We start from the raw sequence: 24,905 nt of genomic DNA on the forward strand, positions 1-24,905 counted from the left end.
TAGTGCATTGTGACACCTCTGTTGCTCAATATAGTGATAAAATAATTGAACATTTAAATCTAAACATGTAAAAAGTCCTGTTAACAAGGTTAATACCAGTACTACTTTAGCTATGACCGCAACTGCATAAAATTGCCTCATGTAATCAAAACAAATAATGGCATACACACTGACATCAATCAAAGAAGATACTAGTGCACATTCTGACATTACAAACAAAAACTGTTTTTTCCCCCGTCTACATATAAAAAGGGGAAAAAGGAGTTTCTAAATATCTTCACCCTGGAAGGAGTTTTTCAAAAGCTCCATTTTCATGGACTTAATATGCAATTTGCCTGTGGACGAAAGGCCAAAACATATGCAAAAAGATAAATTAACAAAAAAAAATACCCAGGTACGTGTGGACAGGGTCTTCATCTTATTATGCAAGTTAATTTACAGGTAATTTCAAGCTAGAGTTGAAGGATTTACTTTTAAACTTTAAAGATGAATGCTAGCATTGCATCTGTATGTGACTGTAATTTTATCCTCTTCACAATTTTATTTATGTCCCTTTGTAGTCTATTTGGTTAAACTGGAAAATGGCTAGTAAACTGGTAGTGATCATTATAATTACACAGTTCATTTATAATACATGAGGGATACAAATACACTGTTTTGGAGTTGGTATCAGAAGTAATTTCCCCCACAAAGGTGCAGTGGCTAAATCATTGGCTTTTATTTTAATTGGCTTTTAACATTGCCCTGTGTAGCTTAACTAACACTTGATTGCATTTTTTGTAGGTTTGAGCCCTACCTAATGAAGATAGCAATAATTACTGATATTCAGTATCTGGTACCTGGCATTGAAGCTAAGTTTTTGTTTTACCAGGTGGTAATGATTGATTTATTTATTTAAAGTATTTATGACCTATACTAGAAAATCTGCTTTGATCCAGTCAGCATAGAAAATGAGGTGTATGTATCTCATCAACTTGAATGTAACACACACTGCCTCATAATTGCACTCTTTACTAGTGCTGGGCGATATGGAAAAATCATATATCACGATATGGATTATTTTATATCACAATAACGATATATATCACGATATACCACCCACAATAAAGTACGTTTTCAGTTATTCTCTGAAAAGTTTGACAAAAATATCATTGCATACTTTTTTTTGCAACTTTATTTTGAAGTGACATTTAACTGAACTGTCACAAATGAGAAAAATACATTTTAGTTTAGCAATATAAATGTATCAACTGACAACAGATGTGGTGGAGGTAGAGCTACAGTAGCCTTCACATTTTTTTTATCCACATCATAGTTATTTAAATAGTATTATCAAAATAAACTTTATTTTAAAAAAAAAAAATTAAAGTGCACAACCATTTCAAGTTTCTGAGCAGAAAAGCACTCAATTATAAAAAATAAACACAAAACATTTTTCAACCTTGTAGTGCAAAGTTTGCAAACCAAAATAAAATATCAAAAGTAAATATCAGAGTTGAACATAACACTGTTTAAGGCATTAGCCATGAATAAAAGTGCAAACATAAAAGGCTACTTTGTAAAAGTAGAAAAAATGTCTCTGTCAAATTTATAGGTTGAGTGCGAGGAAGACAAGTTGGTCAACTGTGTTTGGCTTAAGACATGACCTCTTACATGTGATGATGTTCCCACTCGTACTGAAGGCCCTTTCAGATGAAGAACTAGTAGCAGGAATGCATAAGTACTTCTTGGCGAGCCTGGCCACTGATGGGAAACTCAACTCATGCTGCCTCCACCATTCCAGAGGGTCGGTCTCCGAGTCAGGCCCAGGTGCCTGAAGATACATGGAGAGCTCCAGTTCAATGGATGCTCTGCTTGGCTGGGAGTGGGTGGTACCTTGACCTGCCTTTTTGAAGTAGCTACCCAAACTCTTCTTTGTTTTCTTTGCGGGATGGGGACAGGGAAGCTCTGGATTATCTTCAGCAGCTGGGGATGAAATGGAGGCTGCTTCTGTTTGTGCACTTTCAGGTGCCGCCATGTTCACCAGCTCTGTTGCAGCTCTCATTTTTATGAACTCCACCCTCTCTTCCTTCATGTAGGCTGTCTTAAACCGTGGGTCAACAAGTGTCGCCATGTCCAGAAGGTTGTTGGTGGTATGGTCATCATACTTTTAATTAAGATACTTGAGAATGCCCACTTTTATTGCTTTTGTGAGCTCTGTATCCCCATCCTGCTGGCTGAGGATTTCGTTGTTAAAGAGGTGCAGTACCGGCTTCAGAAAAGACACGCTGACATACTTCTCCCCTGACAAAGCATCAATAAACTCGAACAGTGGACCCAGTGCTGTGTTTAAGGACTCTAGCACCACCATGTCTTGCCAGCTTGGCACCAGGTGTCTTGCCTAAGTCAGATAGCAAGCAAAGAAAATGGGTTACTATCATGAGGTGAATCTAGGCTACAAACAAATCAGAATCCACAATGAAAAGAATCAGTGTGTAATGTCCAATGTCCATGTCTCACCTTCTTGTCTGCAAGGAGGACCTGTGAAAGAGCTTTCTCCTGTTCAAGGAACCTCTCTATCATCTGCTGCCGAGAGCCCCATCTTGTAGGGGTTTCAGTGATGAGCTGATGGGGAGGCAAGCCCAGCACTGCTTGTGCCTTGGCCAAGTCACGTTTTCTCTTCCATGAGTTGGAGAAGGCACTGACCACCTTTTTACAGACTCCAACTGCACGTTCCACAGCCTGCTTTGTAGATGCTGGTGTGAGAGCTTTCAGAGCGTTCTCTGTTTGGATCAAATGGAAAAGTATGTAATTTAATAACATATTTTGATATTTTAACTTGATCATGTGTTCCTTAACCAATTTATGGATGTGACGATGTGGGTTCTGGCTCCACACTCCCATCTGATTTGGAAGCACATGAACGGTGACCGTTCAAGTTGAATCCAACACCGTCAATAATGAAACCGAGTGAGCTAGTCAGTGAAGGCAAATAAACAATTCGAGCAAGGGGCGGTGCAAAAAGTGAATAGTGCTTTTATTTAAAACAGTCAACAAAACAGGTGTTCAAATAAATAGTGCAGTAGTTTCAAAATTCAATAAATAAATAATCCAATAAAAGAACGTGGAGGTTAAAATCAATAAATAGAAAAAAACACAATCCTTTAAAAACCAGAGGTTAAAATCTTCTCATGGAAGCAGTCTTTAAAACAACAACAAATCCGGTGCATCATTTCTATTAGCGTCTCACCTGCTTATCCCGTTTGGGCTTAGCAGCAGGCAAGATGCTCCCTGCAGCTGCCCTCCTTTTACACACTTTCGTGAGACTGGAGGCCTCAAGTCTTTTAGTGCATTTGTAGTAACGAAGCTGAGAGAAGAGGTTTGAAACTTTCCACTTACAATATTTGAAATGCTTAAAACCAAAAAAGAAGCCAGGACAAAGGGATAGTTCTGAGTGCATTTTTTAATAAGCAGTATGGAGCAAGCCAGACTACTGAATAGTTGCAGCAAATTTCAGATATCTTTATAAATGTTCCTGGGTTGCTTTGTACATGTGAATTGCTGGTCAGTGTTTCACCACGAAGATCATATAAGCTTTTAAATTAAACATTAACTAAACACATTAGGTGCCCCAAATTGAATATGATCAAAAAAAAAAAAGACAACAGGCTTGGACAAACAAGCAAGTGCTGCATTTTCTGTGCCTTTTTTTTTTTTTTTGTGTGATACTAAATAAAGAAATCGGCTATCACTCTAATACAATTATTTATGATCCTTCTAGGGATACAAACAAATATGCCCTGGCCATTTTAGAATATCTTTGTAGAATAAGCAATACTTTCTCTCTTTTGACGCTTGTTTGCTTTACTCAGTGACATTTCAAAGGCATGCAGGTATACATGGGCAATTGCTTTTCATTGAATCACTCTTCAAGTGGCATAGAGAGCTTTTTCAATTAACTGCAAGGGTATCAACAAATTTGTCCACGTCCGATATCTGCATGATATTGTGCAAGTAACTCAGAGATGCCTGTTGGTTCATCTAAAAGATCATCTTTTTGTATCTAATCATCAGAGATGCTGAAAGTGTTTGGCACCATTTATAATTTAAACCAGAGTAGAAATGTAGACCACTCTCAGAAGTGGACAACCTTTGTAAAAGCTTGATTTATTCTTTACGTTAGTGTGCATTAGTATATTAGTTGTTTTTTATAAGTCTTACTGTCCATTAAGATAGTTATAAGTTGGTATTGCCTATTAGATATAATTGTTTAGCTTCATACTGTACTCTATGCAGTACATGTGAATATGTATGACTAGACACTGTAAAAAGATTCCTTTTAAATATTATATAATCTAGCAGTTACTGTAGTATTTAGGTATTGAATATTCACTAATAGAAATGACAAAGAAACTTGGTATTTGTGAATTGTTTTATTGACTGAATTGACCCTCCAGGCAGTCTATAGGATCACAAAATCCTACAATCCTCTTTTCCCTAACAAATGTGAAGATAGTTAATACTGTAAAAGGCGCTATATAGCGCCCGACCCGGCACAGACCACGCAGAGGCAACGTGTACAAAACACACAGGCTTTTATTTTTCTTCAGCTGTGTGACACGTCTTCCCCGTGCCACACAGCCCAAACACAGTCTCACAAGCACAAAGCGCACAAAACTCACTTCTCCACCTTCTCTTCCACCACTCCTGCGCAAGCGTAGTCCTCCTCCTCCCAACCCTGGCTCTCTGAGTGGTGGTGGCTGGGGCCGTTTATAGCCCACCCGGAAGCATTCCAGGTGATTAACCACCTGGTCCTAATTGAACTTCCGGGTGGGGCTGAAAACTCGTCCAGCCAGGCTGTGGGAAGCAGGCAGCTCCCCCTAGCGGCCATGCTGGGCCCCAACCAAGCTGTGGAGGACTCCATCTCCCATGGAGCCCTGCGGGCGGTTGGGGAATCATCGTCGGCCAGGGAGGCTGCCACCAAGCGTCCCGGGGAGGTATTGGACTGCCCATGGCGACTCCCCCGGAACAGAAGCAGCAGGGGCGTCCCTGCCGGGCATGGGACCCGGCTGTCCGTCACACTTCCCCACCCTCAGATGAGGCTTGTGGGGCTCATCGGCCTGCCCCGCGAGGGCCGGTCCTCTCCAGGACAGGGAGTCGGCATCCTTGGCTTCATGGCTGCGCCCTGTAAAAACATAATGAACAGGTCTGGGGGTGCTGCCCCGACGTCCCTGCCACTCGGACGTCCTCCTTGGACAACCCCTCCAGACATGACCAGCGTGACCACAGGAATAACACAACCGACCCCCTCCAGCTCGACCCTTGCGGGAACGGAAGCAGGCAGGAAACTCCTGCCCCTTTGCCCACTCCGGGGAGGGCTTGTGAGGTGTTAAGCCCCTCCGCAGTGTAGCCCTCCCGTACTGTCGCACTGGCGGGCTTACGCTGCACCTTGTCAGGAGTCCCCGACCTCCTTGTCCCGGTCCCCCTCTTCCTCTGGGGTGCAGTGGCGGTCTGGGTCCCCTTATGGGAAGAAGGGAGACCCTGTGCCGCCTGCACCCCTTTAGACGACGAGACCGGTGCAGGCAGAGGGGCGGGGTTGTTTGGCAGCCAACATCCACCAGCTGCCTCTCCACACGTTCCTCTGCCACCGTATCGGTCCACACGGCGGCGTCTTGTGTAGTGGGCGGGGCGACCTGGCAAGCAGCACTGATCATATCCGCAGCCGTTGCGCTCCGCCCCCTTTCCTCTACGGCCCAGGCTTCACCTACCTGACACGCTGTGTCCTGCAGGCAGGAGGTTGGCGCCCCGTCTCTCCAGCCATTTAACAACGGCCGCCATCGGGGCGCCGATCTTCCAGTCCAAGTCCTCCTTCGTCTCCTGCAGGACCTGAAAAACCTTAACTAAGGACTGCAGAGGAAGGAGAACATGTTTCAACTCCTCTACAGCCCAAGAAAAGTTAATGCGTTCGGTCGGCGCTGGACTTGAAGTCCCCTTGTTTCCTCCCACCGACCGCGAGCCAACAAGACCCTGCGGACCCTCCGCAGGTCCGTTTGGGAGTCCGAGAGGCTCGGGGAGAAGGTCCGTCACCCCCGCCTGCGAACTGTCCTCAGCGGGCGGCTGACACACTCCCCTTTACCTGTTTGGAGAGGAGCTCCTGCTCCTCTAGCTGAGTCACCGCATCGGGAAACTCCTCGGGTTCTCCTCCTCCGGCTGACTGGCCGCCCAAAGGAAGACACAGCCCAGCCTCGCTCTCCCCGTCGCTCTCTGCGCCGTCACGCCACGAACAGAGGCCATCTGCCCACCAACAGGTGGTTCGTCCCTCGGGGTCCAGGAGGTAGGCTGACGCAAACGCGGAAAACCCTTCCCGTGGCCCTTCCCTCTTGAGCCCGTCACCTACCTCCGGTTGTGACCCGTGGAGCGGGCCGGCATGCCGGCGTCTGGAGGCTGGCTTCTGTGTCCGCCCGGCTTTCTTTTTCCCCATGGCGCGGTGCCTGTAGGTGGTTTTTTGCGGCCTCAGTTGCGCTGTGCTGTGCTGTGCTGCGCTGGCTGGCTTGCTTGCAGCTGCGAGCGCTCTCTCAGCGCTGTGCGGCGTGTCCGCCGGCAAGTCGTGCAGGCGCGTGCCTCGCGCCGGCCTCGGTGGCGCGCTCGTCGGGGCGTGCCCTGCTGCAGTCAAAGGCGCTCTCAGCGCTGTACTCACAATAGAGCACGCCTCTCTGCCTCGGAGGCGCTCGGCACTGCGGTGCGGTGTGCGCTCCTGCGCTGAGCTACGTGCCCCAGGTGTTGTGCCGGGCGTTACACACAATTTTATGCAGGTCCCGGTCCAAATGGGCGGCCGGAATCCTGCCGACTCGCCAGATGTAAAGGCGCTATATAGCGCCCGACCCGCACAGACCACGCAGAGGCAAGCGTGTACAAAACACACAGGCTTTTATTTTTCTTCAGCTGTGTGACACGTCTTCCCCTCCCAACCCTGGCTCTCTGAGTGGTGGTGGCTGGGGCGTTTATAGCCCACCCGGAAGCATTCCAGGTGATTAACCACCTGGTCCTAATTGAACTTCCGGGTGGGGCTGAAAACTCGTCCAGCCAGGCTGTGGGAAGCAGGCAGCTCCCCCTAGCGGCCATGCTGGGCCCCAACCAAGCTGTGGAGGACTCCATCTCCCATGGAGCCCTGCGGGCGGTTGGGGAATCATCGTCGCCAGGAGGCTGCCACCAAGCGTCCCGGGGGAGGTATTGGACTGCCCATGGCGACTCCCCCGGAACAGAAGCAGCAGGGGCGTCCCTGCCGGGCATGGGACCCGGCTGTCCGTCACAATACACTCACTCATTCAAATCAATTTAACAGTTACAAAACCATTTCGTCTGTTTACTTATTTGGCCGACACCAGCTTGCAACATTTTTGATGTTTTTTTTTTTTTTTTACACCTCCCTATTTTTTGACCATATTTTACACCCTTATGATAAAGAGCAAACCAGTACACTTGAAATTGTGCATGTCAAAGCAACTGACCACAGGGGTTCACCCCCTAATGGGACAGATTGCGTCAAAGTTTCTCATTTCCACAAAACTTCAAAAAAAAAACAAAAAAAAAAACAGTAACATAGGCACGTGGAGTGTCATTTTATTCTATTTCGCGGTTGCTAATCATAAATATATTTTTGATATTTGATTCTTTACTAGTTGTGTTAACCCTCTTAAGAGCCACTCGCATAAGGTTTAAAATGAGGAATTCAATTGTAAGCATGTGGGACTTCATTTGGACTACTTCAAGATCAGTAATTATAAATATGATGTTAATTTTTATTTTTGATCCTTTACTAGCAATGTAGCCCTTAATTGACCTCTATCAGAGGGTGATAAATGACAAACATCCGTTAAAGACAAGAATATTTAGACTTTAAACATTGAAATTGAAGAACACACTTTAACATTTCAAATATATGGCAACTCTTCTTGTTAAGTATGTACTTCTACCTCATGAAGTAAATCACTGTATTTGTGATGAACACCTTGATAATTCAGATTTTTTTAATTATTTAATTTCTTTGTTAATAAACATTAGGGTTGTCCTATGGAAAGGGATGAACTTCGATCAACTGCAGGATCCATGCCTGAGACAAGTGAGGGTTGTACTTCCTGATACATGATAGAGGCAACAACAGCTGTCAAGGATAAAGAAAGAGATACTCAGGTAGATGAAAGGAATGTAGAGAAGGCTTTCTGCAAGCTTTGATTACTTTGCATAGCACCAGTCCGCATAGATCTGCATGGCCATAACTATCGAGGGTACAAAGCTGAATCTGCTTATACTCTACAAGATAACACATTTGACCATGGCAGCTTGTATGCCAAGAGAGGTAATTCATGTCTTTTTGTATAGGTGACAAAAAGTTTAGCTAAGCTTTAATTTTATGTTTTGTGGTGTTTACTGTCCATGTATTTATGTCAATAGGTCTCTCTCTCTCTCTCTCTCTCTCTATATATATATATATATATATATATATATATATATATATATATATATATATATATATATATATATATATATATATACAGTAGACCCTGCAAAGTCACGGTGCAGAGTTCGCGGCCTTAGTCATTCCCAGATTTTTCCTTAGAACCTATCTAATAATTTAGCGGAAACCGCAAATATCTTCCGCAATTTTTATGGCTTTTTTCGTAGCAATACTGTACTGTAGAGAGAACAGGAAGCAACTGTAGAGGAAAACGAGGCTTGGGATGGTGAAAGTAGCCAATATAATTTGAAACTACAACTCCCAGCAATCCCTGCAGTGGCTCTGATTGGTCTTCTGCTGAGGGTGCTGGGGCTGTTGGGGTCAAAGGATTTCATCACGGCTTTAAAAGGTGGCCGGTGACCAAAAGCAAAAAAAAAAGTTTTCGGAATTTGTGTTTCAAGTTCCTGTCTGTCTGCCTTCTGTTGGGATACCTGTACTTATTTGTTTTGTCCTGGATCGTTTCGTGGTTGGCGTCTGGATTGTCTGCCTGTGTACATGATGAGGACTGTAGGTGGATTCATGGCCATCCTGCAAAGAAAGGAGCACTCCGGAACCCGTCCAACTGTCTTCACCATTTCAGAAACTAGCGGTACGATTATTTTTACATTCTCGTTCAACGTGCGGATCACTGGACTATCTATTTTCATCATTACATTTCATCCGTTGCCGTTTTTCATGAACATTTTTCCATGATTTACTGTGTGTGGTTTTTTTGTTGTATTTAATGTGTAATCACAAGGGGAGCAGGGGTGGTATCGTTGTTTTCATTTATTTCATTTGTTTTCATTACAATCTTTATTTGCTGTTTGATTACCGGTTTGCTTTTTTTTGTCTCTGTTTGTGAGTGCGTGCAGGTTGGGCCAAGGCTGTGTGCGTCCCTGGAATCTCCACCATAAAAATAAATAAATCACCATCTTCTCGACGGCGTGAGTTTTAACCGTCTAACGCTACAACGTTATTCATTTCTCCTTGCTGCTGATTGACTGTGATGCATCTTCAGCCGAGTGTTCTTGTGTTTTCCGTTTTGTTCCTCTTAACCCTTAAACTGCCATAACCAGCTATAGTCGTTTCCCAGTGCCATTTGCGAGAACGCAGGAGCTGATCAGTCAGTGCCGTACATTCGTTGAGCAGTTAGCTCATGTCCACTGCCAGCTCCTTGTGAGTAGGGGGGGCTGAACGCACCCCTAGAAGACAAGGACGCTTCTCAAAAAATCCCTCTTAAAAAACGTAGATAGACTACTTTCACATTGCTCCCTTACTTGCTGGGCTGCTTGCGCGACACTACGCATACTTAAAAGCCTGAACAGTACCTGGCCTTTTTGGTTAATTGCTTTGTTTCTCTCTCCTCCCCCAGACATCCTCTGCTCCTGTTTTGGTTCCCGGTCCCGTTGTGCTCCCCTATGATGTTTGCCTATTCTTTTAATCGAAAACTGCATACTGGGCTTGTTTTACTTCTGAAAGAGAGGTTTGTTTGAATAAAGTTCTTGTCTCTGCAATCTCCTGTGTTTCTGTGCAATTCTGTGACCCAAGCGTGACACACTGCAGCCTCACTATCCCTGGAATTGAGCCGTTGCACTAGACTAGCCTGCAAGCATCAGTGCTTACCTCTGTGTGCTTGAGTGCATCCAGTTCAAGCACACTTGGCTCGGTGATTTACTGAATTTCATCCATGGCATCAGTTGCACCTTGTACAGATTGCTCCAGTAGTTTTTTTAAATAGTTTTTACAGTTCATTAGCAGTGTGTAAAATTATCAGTGTTGCAGCAATTGTGATGCTCTTTGCATGAAAAAAATGTGTTCCATTAAAATTTCACTTTTTCTTTATGAATTGTGACATTTACTTAAAGTGCAGCAAAAAAGTATTTGGCATCCAGGGATGCATTAACCCCCAAGTATGTGGCAGTTTAAGGGTTAAAGCCCCAAGATGCTGCCGAAACACTCTGCACCTTCTAAGGCTTCTGGCAATGAAAACGCGCTTGCATGAATTACAGTACATATAGCAGTAACATTGGTATTTTACATTCTAGCACAGTGGGAGACATAGCAGTACCGTATACATGTTTACCTTTACATTCCTTTTTTATGTATTAAGCTTAGTTTGAAATTAAAGTGTTTTGGGGGCATATTTAGGGTTTAAACTATAAAAATAGGCATTTTTTTAACCACATCCAAAATTTGCGGTTTTTCACAATTCGTAGGTGCTCTAGGAACGTCACCCTCACACATTTTGGGAAAGTACTATATATATATATATATATATATATATATATATATATATATATATATATATATAAAAAATATATGTTTATTTTGTGAACAGATCAGACTCAACACACTTAAAAAGGTCTAGGGCAGCCACCCGTATATTATCCCTGTCTGCAATGGGTTAATTTTTTAAACGTGTAGGAACCGGAAGTGACCTTCTTTTGACAGGCCGGAAGTGACATCATCGTGGTTTGTCGGAACCGGAAGTGGCATCTTCGATGTTGAGTCAGACAGCTTTTCCCACGTCTGGTCTTCGGAGATAACAAGAGAAGGTTTAGTGCACCCAGCCACCCCCTGGCCTGGCATGGAGTTAGTTACCTTTGCTTGGTTCATACAACATCCTCCTACTCATATGTGCATAACATGACACCCTCCCCCCACCATGCAGAACTGTCGGGTCAGGCGTACCTATCTAAAAAGTTGTGGCACCTGGAAAGGGCATCAGTAATACCCCTTAGCCTTAGTCATATCTAGTGTAGTCAAGAATTTGGTGTTTCCTAGCCACTTCAGGAGGTCGTCCACTCCCGGCATCTGATAGGCATCGAATTGGGAGACTTGGTTAACCTGACAGAAGTCATTGCAGAACCTCCAACTTCCATTGGGCTTGCTGACCAAGACGTTAGGACTGGACCAGGGACTATAACTTTCCTCAGTCGCACCTAGGTCCAGTATTTGTCTGATCTCCAGCTGCACTTCAGCCTTTTTTGCCTCAGGAATTCTGTACAGGCGTTCTCGGAATATAACCCCGGGTTTCTTCACAATGTCATGCAGAATCAGGGAGGCCCGTCCTGGATTTTCACTGACTACCTCTGGGATGGACAGGATAACTGCTTCAAGCTCCTGTTGTTGGAGAGTCAAATTATCTCCAAAGTTAATGTTTAATTTATGAGCGAAGAACGGGGCTGTCTGGAGGAGGGTTCGGAATCCCTGTCCTTCCACAGTTTCAGCCAGTTGACATGATAAATCTGTTCACTGGGACAACGATGTGGTTGTTTCACCGAATAATCGACCAGCCCCTTCCTCTCCTTAACTTCATATGGGCCCTGACAATGAGCCAATAATTTGGAATGTGAGGTGGGAACTAAAACCATAATGCAATCTCCCGGGTAGAACTCCCAAAGAGACGTGCCACGGTTGTAACATCGGACTTGGACTGCTTGCACCTTCTCCATGTGCATTTCAAGTATAGATCTAATCTTTTCAAATCTGTTGTGTAACTATGTTATATGTTACAATGTATTTGTTGAAGGGAGGGCCTCTTTTTCCCAGCCTTCTTTTAAAATATCTAATATGCCCCGGGGTTGTCATCCATATAGCAGTTCAAAAGGCAAGAACCCTGTGGAGGCTTGTGGGACTTCCCAATATGCAAAAAGGACAAGGGGAGGAGCTGATTGACTACCTTGCATAACATCTGCTTAAGAGTTTGATCGAACCTCTCCACTAGACCATCGGTTTGAGGATGATATACCGAGGTCTTCAAATGAATTATTTGTAGTAGCGTCTGCAAGGTGAAAGGCTTTCCTTGATCCATCAGGATTTGTTTAGGGATGCCAACTCGCGCAAAAAACCCTACCAATTCCCGTGCGATAGCTTTTGAAGTAGCTGAGTGCAGCGGAACAGTTTCAGGAAACAGGGTAGCATAATCTAGGACCATTATATATTTATGACTCCTGGCTGAGGGTTCTAGGAGTCCCACCAGATCCACCCCAATACATTCAAAAGGGACATCGATTAAAGGTAAGGGAACTAGAGGAGCACGGGATTCCTCCTAGGAATCTGTCGCAGTTAGCACTCTGGTCAGGACATGCTAAAACGGCGGACTGCCTCATTAATTCCGGGCCAAAAGAATCTGAGCTTAATTCACTCAGGTGTTTTTTCAGGTCCCAAATGGGCCCCCAGGAGGTGTGTATGTGCTCGAGCTTTCCCTGTCACACCCCGACTGACCCACACTTGGCGACTCGGGAGTGGTACTTACCCATCCGACTTTTCTTGGGTTGCAGGTTTGTATGGTGTGTCGAGTCTTGTTTTAGGTCTGACTTCCGGTCTATCAAGGAGGTCATCATCCTGTCAGCTTATGCCTCTGTGAACAGATCAGACTTTACACACTTAGAGAGGTTTGAGGCAGCCACCAGTGTATTATCCCTGGCTGCAATGGGTTGATTTTTTTTAGACAAGCGTCATGGTTGGTTTAAGGTATCAAAGCTGAAGTGACGTTGGGGTACCGGAATTGACCTCCTCCAGACATCAGATAACAGGAGAAGGTTTAGTGCACTCCTCCACCCCCTGGCATGGCATGGAATTACCTGGAATTATTGGTCCATACAACATCCTACTACTCCTATGTGCATGACTATACATATTGAACTCACAGATACCAACATTTGTGAATAAATAAATCCCTTCAGTGTAAATAATTGTTGTATTGTTAACAGAATAATGATTTATGCAAGTGACATGCCACACTTCAAAAGATTTAAGATTTTTATTTTCACATTGTGCAATACCTCTCTTCTAAGCTTTTAAGGGTTTTATTTTAGCCACTTAATTGCTTTTTGGAGCAATTTTCTCACAGAAACAAAGGGTGCACACAATGTGACAGCAAATTAAGGATAATTTAAGGTTATCCAATTTCTGTTGTAACATTGTGGTTTGTGGTTGTTTAGACTTTTTTGTTTAAGTGTATTTATTTCCTGGAATATGTGTATGTCTTTTGTGTTTAAGAGCTGCAGTACTGAGGGAAGTGTAAAGATGGAAACTGTTTTCCACCTTGGTGATTTGGTAACGCTCCAAAGCTAAGGTTGGATAGATGAGTGGGAAAGAGCTTTCCTCTTGTAAATGCAGTGATTGCTGAAAAACAGTTAATTAATCTGCAAAGCCAGAGTAAGGGTGTTTATGTCAGAAGAGCTAACCAACTGAAGAGCAAGTCATTTTGTTCAATTCCTGTTGTGGGAGATTATAGGCAGGATCACAGATTTGTGTGAATTTAGCATAGTGCTTAGTGTGGCGAATTCAAGTTTTGTTTTCAGAACTTTCTGTATTTTTGAAATATTTTCTAAAACATTTGGTTGGTTGAATCTGCAGATTCACTGTATTGTCCTGTTGTAAGAAGCATATTTGAGTTATCTCTTGGGTTATTCATCATGCTGATCCACAACAGATGAAGTGAAAGTGTCTAAGGTAGAGTTTTTGCTGATTATGAACTGCTTTCATAAATTGCATAGATTCCTTCATATTTCTGGCAACTCAGCAGATATCCCTCAACCAAGCTACAGTGGTTAGGATTCTCTGATGGGGACATCTTATTAATTTTTGTAATTAATTATGCCAGCATTGAGTGATTGAACCCTTCACACTGTCATACAAACTGCGTGTTAGAAATCTGTGTATGTCTACTGAGCTTGTCAGGTTGAATGTTGCTCTTTGAGTGTAATTAAAAAAAAAATAGTTGGATGTTAAAGATGACATATGAGAGTAAAGAAATAAGTGTTTTTCCCCTCCCCTTAATTTCAACATTGTATTACTCCAGATGCCAAAAGGTATGCAACTGTCTTTTACAGACACTTGGTGTCCAGCTTCCAAAAAGCAGACTAGGAAATGTCACATGGGGAAATAGTAATGAGCATAGTCACTGCATCAGAAACTATGTTAACTTCTCCTTTGACACTACAGTAATCCCTCCTTGATCACGGGGGTTGCGTTCCAGATCCCCCCGCGATAGGTGAAAATCTGCGAAGTAGAAACCATATGTTTGTATGGTTATTTTTATATATTTTAAGCCCTTATAAACTCTCCCACACTGTTTATAAATATTCCCCACACAGGTATACAGCATAAACCCTTTATATTCTCTTAGTTATTGGGTAAGATTCGTTGAAATTATGTATGTAAACACACTGTTTATATACTACTCACAAATATATGTATCATATATCATTGAGGAATTTTATTTAATTTGTAATACAGTTTTAAACATATTGTAATTGATTAGGTAATATAAAAATTAGTGAAACATCTATAACATGTAAATGCTGTACATAAAACCAAAATGTTATTTTAAAGATACTGTAGAGCGTCTCCGATATCACATATGTTACAGCCATTACGATAGACAGGCCACCGGCAAAAAATACCTACAAGGCAAGAAAAATTGTATAAAATGTGTGTACAGTTACAATAAACGTACATATATGTACTAAGTATGTAGAAAATTAGTTATGGGTACTTACCAACAATGATGCAAAGATTTCTCAGATAATGATGACATTTACTGCACTGTCACAGCTCTTCTAAAGGAGCCTATTCAGGCGACTGTGTAGCACTGCCGTCGTCGTCTGGACTTTCTTCTTCCACTGAAGGCATACTAGGCAGTGTTTTGCGGGTAAGGAACATCGTGATGGCAGTTTCTGGCGCTGCTTTTTCATTTGTGTAAAGAGGTTCTTCTACACTTCCGTGGTGCTGTCAAGAGCATTTTTAAATTGCAAAGAACAAATCATTTGCGGGTCCCATTCTTCAACTGATGTCTGGAGATCTTTTGCCATTCGTAGAATGGTTGCGAGACGCTTGAGAGTTAGGCCGGCGTCTTCTTCCTGTGCTGGGTGGTTTTCTTCCTCGCTTGCTGACTTGGTCATCTTGGCCAAATCTTCATCACTCAGCGGCTCAGAGTGGGCATCAAGCAGCTCATTGATGTCATCACAGGTCATGTCGTTGAATCCTTCTCCTCCTAGCAGTTTTGCCAGCCTGACTGCCTTGTCAACCGCCGAGTGCTGAATTTCTTTTGCAGAAAAGCCCTTATTGTCATGCACAACTTCTGGCTACAGTTTCTTCCAGCAGGCATTAACTGTCCCTTTCTTCATATTGTTAAGGGCCTTCTGCACATTCACCATACACGATGTGATCACGTACTTATGCCAGTACACCTTCAGGGAAAAGTCATCATCTGTGTCCATTGCCTCAACCATGTGATGCAGGCTGTTCCTGGTGTACAGTTCCTTGAAAGCCCAGATAACTCCTTGATCCATTGGCTGAATCAGTGACGTCGTATTCGGCGGCAAGAACTCTATTTTTACACCTTTGTAGGATAGATCCAAGGGATGACATCCAGCATTGTCCAGAAGTAAAAGGACTTTGAACTCCAGCCCTTTCTCTGCCAGATAGATCTTTACCTCCGGGATGAAACATTGGTTAGGCGTTTCGTAATTCAGGCCATCGGGTTGTGCATCCAGTACACAGGCAGCAGGTTTTTATTCTTATTTTTCAGGGCCTGGGGGTTTTTGGACTTATAAATTAGCCCAAGCTTTATCATAAAGCCCGCAGCATTGCCGCACATGACCAGCATGATGCGATCTTTGTGAGCCGTAAACCCCGGGGCTTTTGCCTCTTCCTTCATGATAAAAGTACGAGACGGCTTCCAAAATAGGGCTGTCTCATCCATATTAAACAGGTTTCAGGCTGATATCCACCTTCTTCAATGATCGCCTTGAACGTGTCGGTGACATATTTCTCGGCTGCGGCTTTGTGTGCGGAGGCAGCCTCTCCTTGCAGGTTCACATTGGCCAAGTTGAACCTGTTCTTGAATTTTTCAAACCAGCCCTTGCTGGCAGTAAATTCACAGTTCTCGCTGGGTGATTCAGCAGAAGTTCCAGGTGTAGGGACATCGTATAGAGCATCTCCGGCATCCGCAAACCTCTATCATGAAGTTTTTTGGCCTTTTCTCGGATGATATTGGTGTCCACGGGGATGTTTTTCTTCTGGCAGTCTTCGATCCAAATCCCTAAACCATAGATCGTATACTCTTTTCATCCTTCTTAATATAACGAACCGTGGACTCGTTGATGCCGTAGTGGCGTCCTACAGCGGCATAGCTTTTCCCTTCCTTCAACATGTCCAACAATTTTACCTTTTCAGTAATTGTTAGCATCTTCCGTTGGCGCTTGGGCACGGCCCCAGAAGCAGTAGCAGGAGCAGATCGTTATGTAGACATAACGAAGGGCTTGACTACAGTACACACAAAGAAACACGTTGATGCTGAATGAGCGAGATGAGATGCCGGCTTTAAGTGAAATCAAATTCTATGCTCCCTGTTGCAGAGCCAATTAGCACCCAGGAACTTAACTGCGTGCTCTGATTGGGTAGCTTCTCAGCCATCCGCCAATAGCGTCCCTTGTTTGAAATCAAATGGGCAAACCAACTGAGGAAGCATATACACGTACCAGAAATAAAGACCGCAGACATCCGCGAAGCAGCGAAAAATCCGCAATATATATTTACATAATCTTACATATAAAATCCGCGATAGCGTGAAGCCGCGAAAGTCGAAGCACGATATAGGGAGGGATTACTGTATTGTACCCATGAAAACAGTACACAGCCTTTCAATAAAACAAGCCGATTTCTAAGGAGCATTAACAAATAGGCACTAAAGGATGCACAGAGTTTGCTGAAGAAAAAGCTGAGTGAAGGAGAGAATGTTTACAGAGCTAAAATAGAAAACAGACTTAGAATAATATGAAACAGCATTTCAATTTAACACTAGAATTACCAGAGCCTACGAAAAAACTCGTAGATCCGTCCCACATTAAATCGCTTCTTAAAACCGTTCTCACCTCTCCGCCAGCCTCTTTTGTTCTATAAATGTGCCGATAAAAACAAACTGCAAGCAGCCGGCTATTCCATCCCCCCACCGACTCCGAACGTGCATGAACTTCTCCGAGCTCATGCCTCGAGTATCTGGGAGTGAAGTGGAGGTTTAGAGTGGAAATAATAGATTGTTATTTGGAACACACGCATTTCATGTGTGTTCCGTTTCTACAGTAATCTGTGTAAACACAATATTAAAACAGAAACTTTTTCATATTTTAGTAATAAATGTCACAAAATGTAGACATAAACTATAAAATGTGTGAAGCCTGACAGCCAAAGAGTAAATACACTTTCATAAAAGGTTTAAGACTTTTACAACAACTTCTGTGGCGTACTGGTAAGATTTTGTCGCTTAGAGCACAGCAGACTTGCTGTATGTCGAGAGATCCGAGTTTGAATCCCCGCTGGGGAGAAAATGTATTTTTTTTTAACCTTCGCCGTTCTGCCTGCCTGAACTCCCTCTCTATCTATATAGTAAAACAGTAATTTTATTATTATATAGGAGCTTCCCTGTCTGCCTATCATATAGTGCCTTTCCTTCCTACCTATCTATATATCTATCCCCTTAGCTGTTTTTTTTATATATCTATTATACAATGCCTTCCTGTTTATTTATATATCTAGTGCCTTCTCTCCCTGTCTGTCTGTCTATCTGATTGCATATAGCACTGAACTTACTGCTCTGTACTATTCTGTCCTCTGCATGTCCTGGAGTACAAAAGAAACACCACCATACAGCAACATGTGCGAACTGTCAAGATTGGGGAAAAAACACACGGTCACTGATTACAAACCGCAAGACGAATGAAAGAAACAAAATATGTGTAAAAACATCATCGCACTAATGCAATATTATATGAAAATGAACAGCGTCAGATCGGGTTTGAATAAGCGCTCGATCTGACGCTGTTTGTTTTCAAATAATATTGCATGTACTGTGCGTTGAAACTGCTGCACTGAATAAGCTGACTTCTTCTGTAACAGCGTCAGCGTGTATTCAAACCCGATCTGACGCTGTTCGTTTTCAAATAATATTGCATGTATTGAACTATTTTAGAATAAAAACATACATTTGATTTCAGTCAGTCTGTAAGAGCCAGTGTAAATGCATAATTGTAAAGGTTAGCTTTTTTTTTTTATTCAGTTCCATTCTCTCAGTCGCGTTCACGATCCCCACCCCCCCATCTGACACTGCTTTTTTCACATAAAGACGCGCTATAGCTCGAATGTGATTTATTTGGAGACGCGCTATACTCAAATGTTATTTATATAGGGAAGAAAGTACAATGTCAGGTGCTCATTCAGTGTAATAGGAACCATAGCACAGAGAGATGTGTACACTGCAACAAGTACACATGTCGTGAATGTAGGAAGGGTGTGTGGGAATTGTTAATACAGTAATCCCTCGCTATATCGCGCTTTGACTTTCGCGGTTTCACTCTATCGCGGATTTTAAATGTAAGCACATCTAAACATATATCACAGATTTTTCTGGTTCGCCGCTTTCTGGACAATGGGTCTTTAATTTAGGTTACATGCTTCCTCAGTTTGATTGCCCAGTTGATTTCATACAAGGGACGCTATTGGCGGATGGCTTAGAAGCTACCCAATCAGAGCATGTATTGCATATTAATTAAAACTCCTCAATGCTATAAGATATGCTTCCAGCGCTGTGCTTGTTTGCTTCTCTCTATCTTTCTTGCTCTCTCTGCCTGACGGAGGGGGTGTGAGCAGAGGGGCTGTTTGCACAGATGGACACGGACGCTCCTCTACAAAATGCCGCTTTATCGCGGTGCTTCTGTATACTTAAAAGCATGTATTGATTTTTGATTGTTTGCTTTTTTCTTTTGCGCTCTCTCTGACATTCTCTGCTCCTGACGCGCTCCTTTATGACGGCGCTCCTTTGAAGATAAGATATGTTTGCTTTCTTTTAATTGTGAGGAAGAACTGTCATCTCTGTCTTGTCATGGAGCACAGTTTAAACGTTTGACTAAAGGGTGTTATTTCATGTCTAGAGGGCTCTAATAATGTTAACAGGGTGGGAGAGTTTATAAGGGCTTAAAATATAAAAATAACCACACAAACATATGGTTTCTACTTCGCGGATTTTCACCTATCGCGGGGGGGTCTGGAACGCAACCCCCGCGATCGAGGAGGGATTACTGTACAGTAATCCCTCGCTTTATCGTGCTTTGACTTTCGCGGCTTCACTCTATCGCGGATTTTAAATGTAAGCACATCTAAATATATATCACGGATTTTTCGCTGGTTCGCGGATTTCTGCGGACAATGGGTCTTTTAATTTATGCTACACGCTTCCTCAGTTTGTTTGCCCTGTTGATTTCATACAAGGGACGCTACTGGCGGATGGCTTAGAAGCTTCCCAATCAGAGCATGTATTATATATTAACTAAAACTCCTCGATGCTATAAGATATGCTTGATTGTTTGCTTGTCTCTGCCTCTATCTCACCCTCTCTGACATTCTCTGCGCCTGACGGAAGGGGTGTGAGCAGAGGTGCTGTTTGCACAGAAGCTGTTTGCCTAGAGGATACGGGACGCACCTCTAAGAAATGCCGCTTTATCGCAGTGCTTCCAAAAGCACACGTATTGATTTTTTGATTGTTTGCTTTAATCTCGCGCTCTCTCTCTCTCTGACGTTCTCTGCGCCTGACGGAGGAGATGTGAGCAGAGGGGCTGTTTGCACTGAGGATGTTTGCTTAGAAGATACTGACATTCCTCTAAAAAATGCCGCGGCAAACTTAAAAGCACACGTATTGATTTTGTGATTGTTTGCTTTTCTTTGCGAGCGCTCTCTCTCTCCCACTGTGAAATTCTCTGCTCCTGAAGAGAAGAAGATATATTTGCATTCTTTTAATTGTGAGAAAGAACTGTCATCTCTGTCTTGTCATGCAGCACAGTTTAAACTTTTGACTAAAGGGTGTTATTTCATGTCTAGAGGGCTCTAATAATGTTAACAGTGTGGGAGAGTTTATAAGGGCTTAAAATATATAAAAATAACTATACAAACATATGGTTTCTACTTTGCGGATTTTCATCTATCGCGGGGGATTCTGGAACGCAACCCCCGCGATCGAGGAGGGATTACTGTATTTGAATGTGATGATTTTATATAGCACGGATCGGAAATCAGCAGTTCTTAGCATTGCACCACGCAAGCTGTCGTATCAAACGCCTACTGTAACTTGCTTTATTTTTTCTTCACTTATAGTCTAGAATAAAAGTGCACTTGTTTTTATTATACTTGTACACCAACATATGTTCCTGTGTTTGAGCGACACGGGCATGCTCAAAAAAATAGACGTGTAATGCCACGAAAAGTGCATGCAGGCACTTCAGTTCGCAAGCATTGGTACGAGAATGCAGTCACAAGTACGCTAACCTTTACCTAACCTAACCTTTACTAGTATCATAAATTACACCGGCTGTTATAAAAAAAAATCAGATTTATGTTTTTATTATAAAATAGTAAGAATAAGAGCAGTTTACGTCTCAAAACTGAATCGCGCGGGATCGAACTCATGACCTTTTGAATACTAGTCAGCGGCTGATACCATTACGCTACCGTGGCAGTTGTAGTATGTGTCAATGTGGCATGCTAAGGTGGCTTTTTTCTGCAGTTATATTTTTGAATAAAAGCATACTTGTTCTGTTATATTTGTACCTTTTGTGAATGTGTTTGATATTTGGACTTCAGGCTTCATACATTATATAGTTTATGCTTACATTTTGTCATTTACTACTACAATATGAAAAACGTTCTTGTTTTAAAAATGTGTTTACACGGATTACTGTAGAAACGGAACACATGTGAAATGCGTGTATTCCAAATAATGATCTATTATTTCTACTCTAAAACTCCACTTCACTCCCAGATAATCAATCAAGGCATGAGCTGGGAAAAGTTTGTGCACGTTCTAAGTCGGTGGGGGGATGGAATAGCCGGCTACTTGCAGCTTTTCTTTTATCAGAACATTTAGATTAACAAAAGACGCTGGCAGAGAGGTGAGAACAGTTTTAAGAAGCGATTTAAGGTGGGACGGACCTACGAGTTTTTTCGTAGGCTCTGGTAATTCTAGTGTTAAAGGACATAATAGACTCAAGCAGACCATAGTTTGGGTGTCGTTAGATGGGAATGTAGACAAAGTTAACACCCTGAACTGATTTTTTTTTTTTATAACTTTCTTCCAACATCACTTTATTCCAATGGCTAGTTCCCCAACAGTACCTCTACTATCAGCAACAACTCCTACCATTTCAGCTAGTACAACCAGTGATGAGTTCAGCAACTGAGGAGGTTACATATAGAAAATCCTGTGGGGACGAGATGGATTCATTTCTTAAGTCCTGTTCTGACCCACTTGTGGTATCCTGTGTAACTTTTTTAGTCTGTCACTGAGATTCCAAAAAGTGTAGCTGCTGTGTAAAAACATCCTGTATATTTCCAATTCCAAAGAAGATAAACCTCTCTTCACCTGTTTACTTCACACCAGTATCACTTACATCCCCCATCATCAAAAACATTTGAGAAAAGCTGCTCCAAGAACCTTGTGAAAGACCACTTGGACACACTGCAGCTTGCATAATGGGTAGACTGAAAGATAGTTATTTTTACAACTATCAGTAATATTATTTTATAATGCCTCACTGTGACAGCTTATTTTATCTTTAACCAAATCAGAAGGTTTTCTTCCTTTTTAGTAATTGTTTTGTGTATTTGTTTTTTATAATATTTACTTATTTATTGAACTTCTTTAAAAAGTTGAATTTCCCCTTGGAACAAATTAAGTTCTCCCTCTCTCCCTCTAGCTATCTCTGTCTCCATGTATGCATCATTGCAATTTTTTGCAGATCTGCTTTTGCACATCACTTTGAGGAACAACCTGTTCACATTTGTGAGTGGTTCATTACATCCTGAGTAAAGCAAGCAGCCTTTTGCCTCTTAAACACACCCCATTCACAGAGCATAATGGGGCAGATTTCCCAACCCCGATGCCTGCTCCTGCTGTCGGATCTGACAGCCTCCTGACAATAACTCTTGCATCTCAGATCTCTGATTTCTTGCTGATTTATGCTAGAACTGTTATGCATCCATCTCAGTATACAAAAACAATGAACACTTCACAGTAATTACTTTTGACATTTCTCAGTTTTTCGGTACCGTCTGTCAAGCATGCCGTTTTGTCCACCAGCTGTGGTGTTTTTTTTTATTTGTTTTTTTTTTAATATTCTATTTAGTAATGGAACTTACTATAGAGTACAATATACTAAATATGTTCTGTATTATTAACCTAGTAGGTCCCTTATAAAACAATTGTGCTCTTTTTATTAATTGTTTGTACATAAAAGTATTGCAGATAAATAGATAAGGGGAGAAAAAGTCAATTAAAGATACTCAATCACATTTAGTTCTGTTTGTGAACTACTGTGAATAGAGACTTGTGGTACCTTAACTTTTATAACTGAGTTTGATTTGTGTTAGCAGTCATGGGCATTTTTGTAAGCATTTCTTATACTATATAGATTACCAGATTGCATCTCTTTTCTCTTGTAGTGAACCTTATTTTTGTAGAGAGTTGTATTTACAAGTGTTGCATTAGTTTGAAAGCTTTTTTTTCTAAATGTTCAGTGTTCTTTAAAAGACAAAAGTTATAAGCACTTTGTGCTGTATAGACATACTGCGATCAAAAAAAACAAAAAACATTGTTGAAGGTAAAACTAAAACAAAAAGCACATATCATGCAATATACAGTATATACAGAATATTCTCAATAAATCATAAAGTTCTAAAACAACCTGCAGAAAGACCGGTTGCTTTCCATAATAATAATTTTATCAGAAAGGATTATTTTGTACATACATTTTTGTAGATGTGAATGGACAAAGCTATAATAAAAATGTTTTCATAGTTTAGGTGCAGTCTCATAGAATTCAAAAAGCACCTTCTATTAATGTCATATCTATCTTTTTGTATGAAACAGCTGTACTTCCACTGGATCAGTTTTGTGTGTTATACTTTGCTTTTCATTTGCCAGTGAAGAAATAGTGTCTAGAGCACAAGGGACTCATTGAGTCTGTTGTTGTAGGATTCTTGGAAACTGTGGGGAAAAAACAATTTTATATCATTCACAGTTTGTAGGAGCATTCAAATCTTTCGGCAGCTGGAACTGTTGATTGTGCCTCTGAATTCTATATTTTGCAAGTCTCAACGTTAATGTTTTTAGTTACATGGATACACCCCACAGAGTTCTCAACCAATTATAAAGACCCATTTTGTGTTGTCTTTAAAGCCCTCCCCATTATTTTTTATTTAGCAGAGAAACTTATGTTTTATAATTTTATAATTTAAATAATTTGTTTCAGGTCATATCTAAAGGATTATCAGAAGTATAACTGGTACTGGAGAACTTAGACAAGTACCAGAAAACTGACATTCGAAAACAAAATACACAAGGCAACAAACTCAAAGTCATAACCAGAATATACACTAAATTATGTAGTTTCAAGTTTTTCATAAAGTTTTCCCATTATTTTGAAAAAAAAAAACTAGGTAGCATACCTGCTTCTTGACACTCTTGGTGATTCCTCAGCAAAGGCAGCATGCCCCTGCTTAGGGATCTGTTGGTGGTTGTTTTGCCTTTTTCAACTGTTTGAGGTACTTTATTTTTTTCCAATAATAGGATGCTTAAGCATACAGTCAATATACAGGGTGGGCCATTTATATGGATACACCTTAATAAAATGGGAATGGTTGGTGATATTAACTTCCCGTTTGTGGCACATTAGTATATGTGAGGGGGGGAAACTTTTCAAGATGGGTGGTGACCATGGTGGCCATTTGGAAGTTGGCCATTTTGGATCCAACTTTTGTTTTTTCAATAGGATGAGGGTCATGTGACACATCGAACTTATTGGGAATTTCACAAGAAAAGCAAATAGTGTGCTTGGTTTTAACGTAAATTTATTCTTTGAGTTATGAGTTATTTACAAATTTCTGACCACTTATAAAATGTGTTCAATGTGCTGCCCATTATGTTGGATTGTCAATGCAACCCTCTTCTCCCACTCTTCACACACTGATAGCAACACCGCAGGAGAAATGCTAGCACAGGCTTCCAGTATCCATAGTTTCAGGTGCTGCACATCTCGTATCTTCACAGCATAGACAATTGCCTTCAGATGACCCCAAAGATAAAAGTCTAAGGTGGTCAGATCGGGAGACCTTGGGGGCCATTCAACTGGCCCTCGACGACCAATCCACTTTCCAGGAAACTGTTCATTTAGGAATGCTCGGACCTGACACCCATAATGTGGTGGTGCACCATCTTGCTGGAAAAACTCAGGGAACGTGCCATCTTCAGTGCATAAAGAGGGAAACACATCATCATGTAGCAATTTCGCATATCCAGTGGCCTTGAGGTTTCCATTGATGAAGAATGGCCCCACTATCTTTGTACCCCATATACCACACCATACCATCAGTTTTT

At 42.0% G+C, this 24,905-nt stretch overlaps 2 protein-coding genes across 5 annotated transcripts in view; one reads left to right on the forward strand and one right to left on the reverse strand.

The window, feature by feature from the left end:
• gsk3ba (glycogen synthase kinase 3 beta, genome duplicate a) overlaps positions 1 to 24,905 on the forward strand; it is a 223,119-nt gene that overhangs the window by 157,564 nt on the left and 40,650 nt on the right. The gene's annotated exons all lie outside the window — the stretch shown is intronic.
• LOC120522917 (E3 SUMO-protein ligase ZBED1-like) lies at positions 1,482 to 2,575 on the reverse strand. Its single transcript, XM_039743700.1, has 2 exons — positions 2,500 to 2,575; positions 1,482 to 2,380 (listed from the first exon to the last, which is right to left on the reverse strand). Exon 2 carries the CDS (start codon positions 2,111 to 2,113, stop codon positions 1,589 to 1,591), a length of 525 nt encoding a protein of 174 aa, XP_039599634.1. The 5' UTR covers positions 2,114 to 2,380; positions 2,500 to 2,575; the 3' UTR covers positions 1,482 to 1,588.

Source organism: Polypterus senegalus, chromosome 2, assembly GCF_016835505.1.
Source record: "Polypterus senegalus isolate Bchr_013 chromosome 2, ASM1683550v1, whole genome shotgun sequence".
Taxonomy (NCBI): Eukaryota; Metazoa; Chordata; class Cladistia; order Polypteriformes; family Polypteridae; genus Polypterus; species Polypterus senegalus.

Bases quoted from the DNA above. Each gene is read 5' to 3' on its own strand.
- LOC120522917 (XM_039743700.1), bottom strand. From the start codon at position 2,113: ATGGCGACACTTGTTGACCCACGGTTTAAGACAGCCTACATGAAGGAA.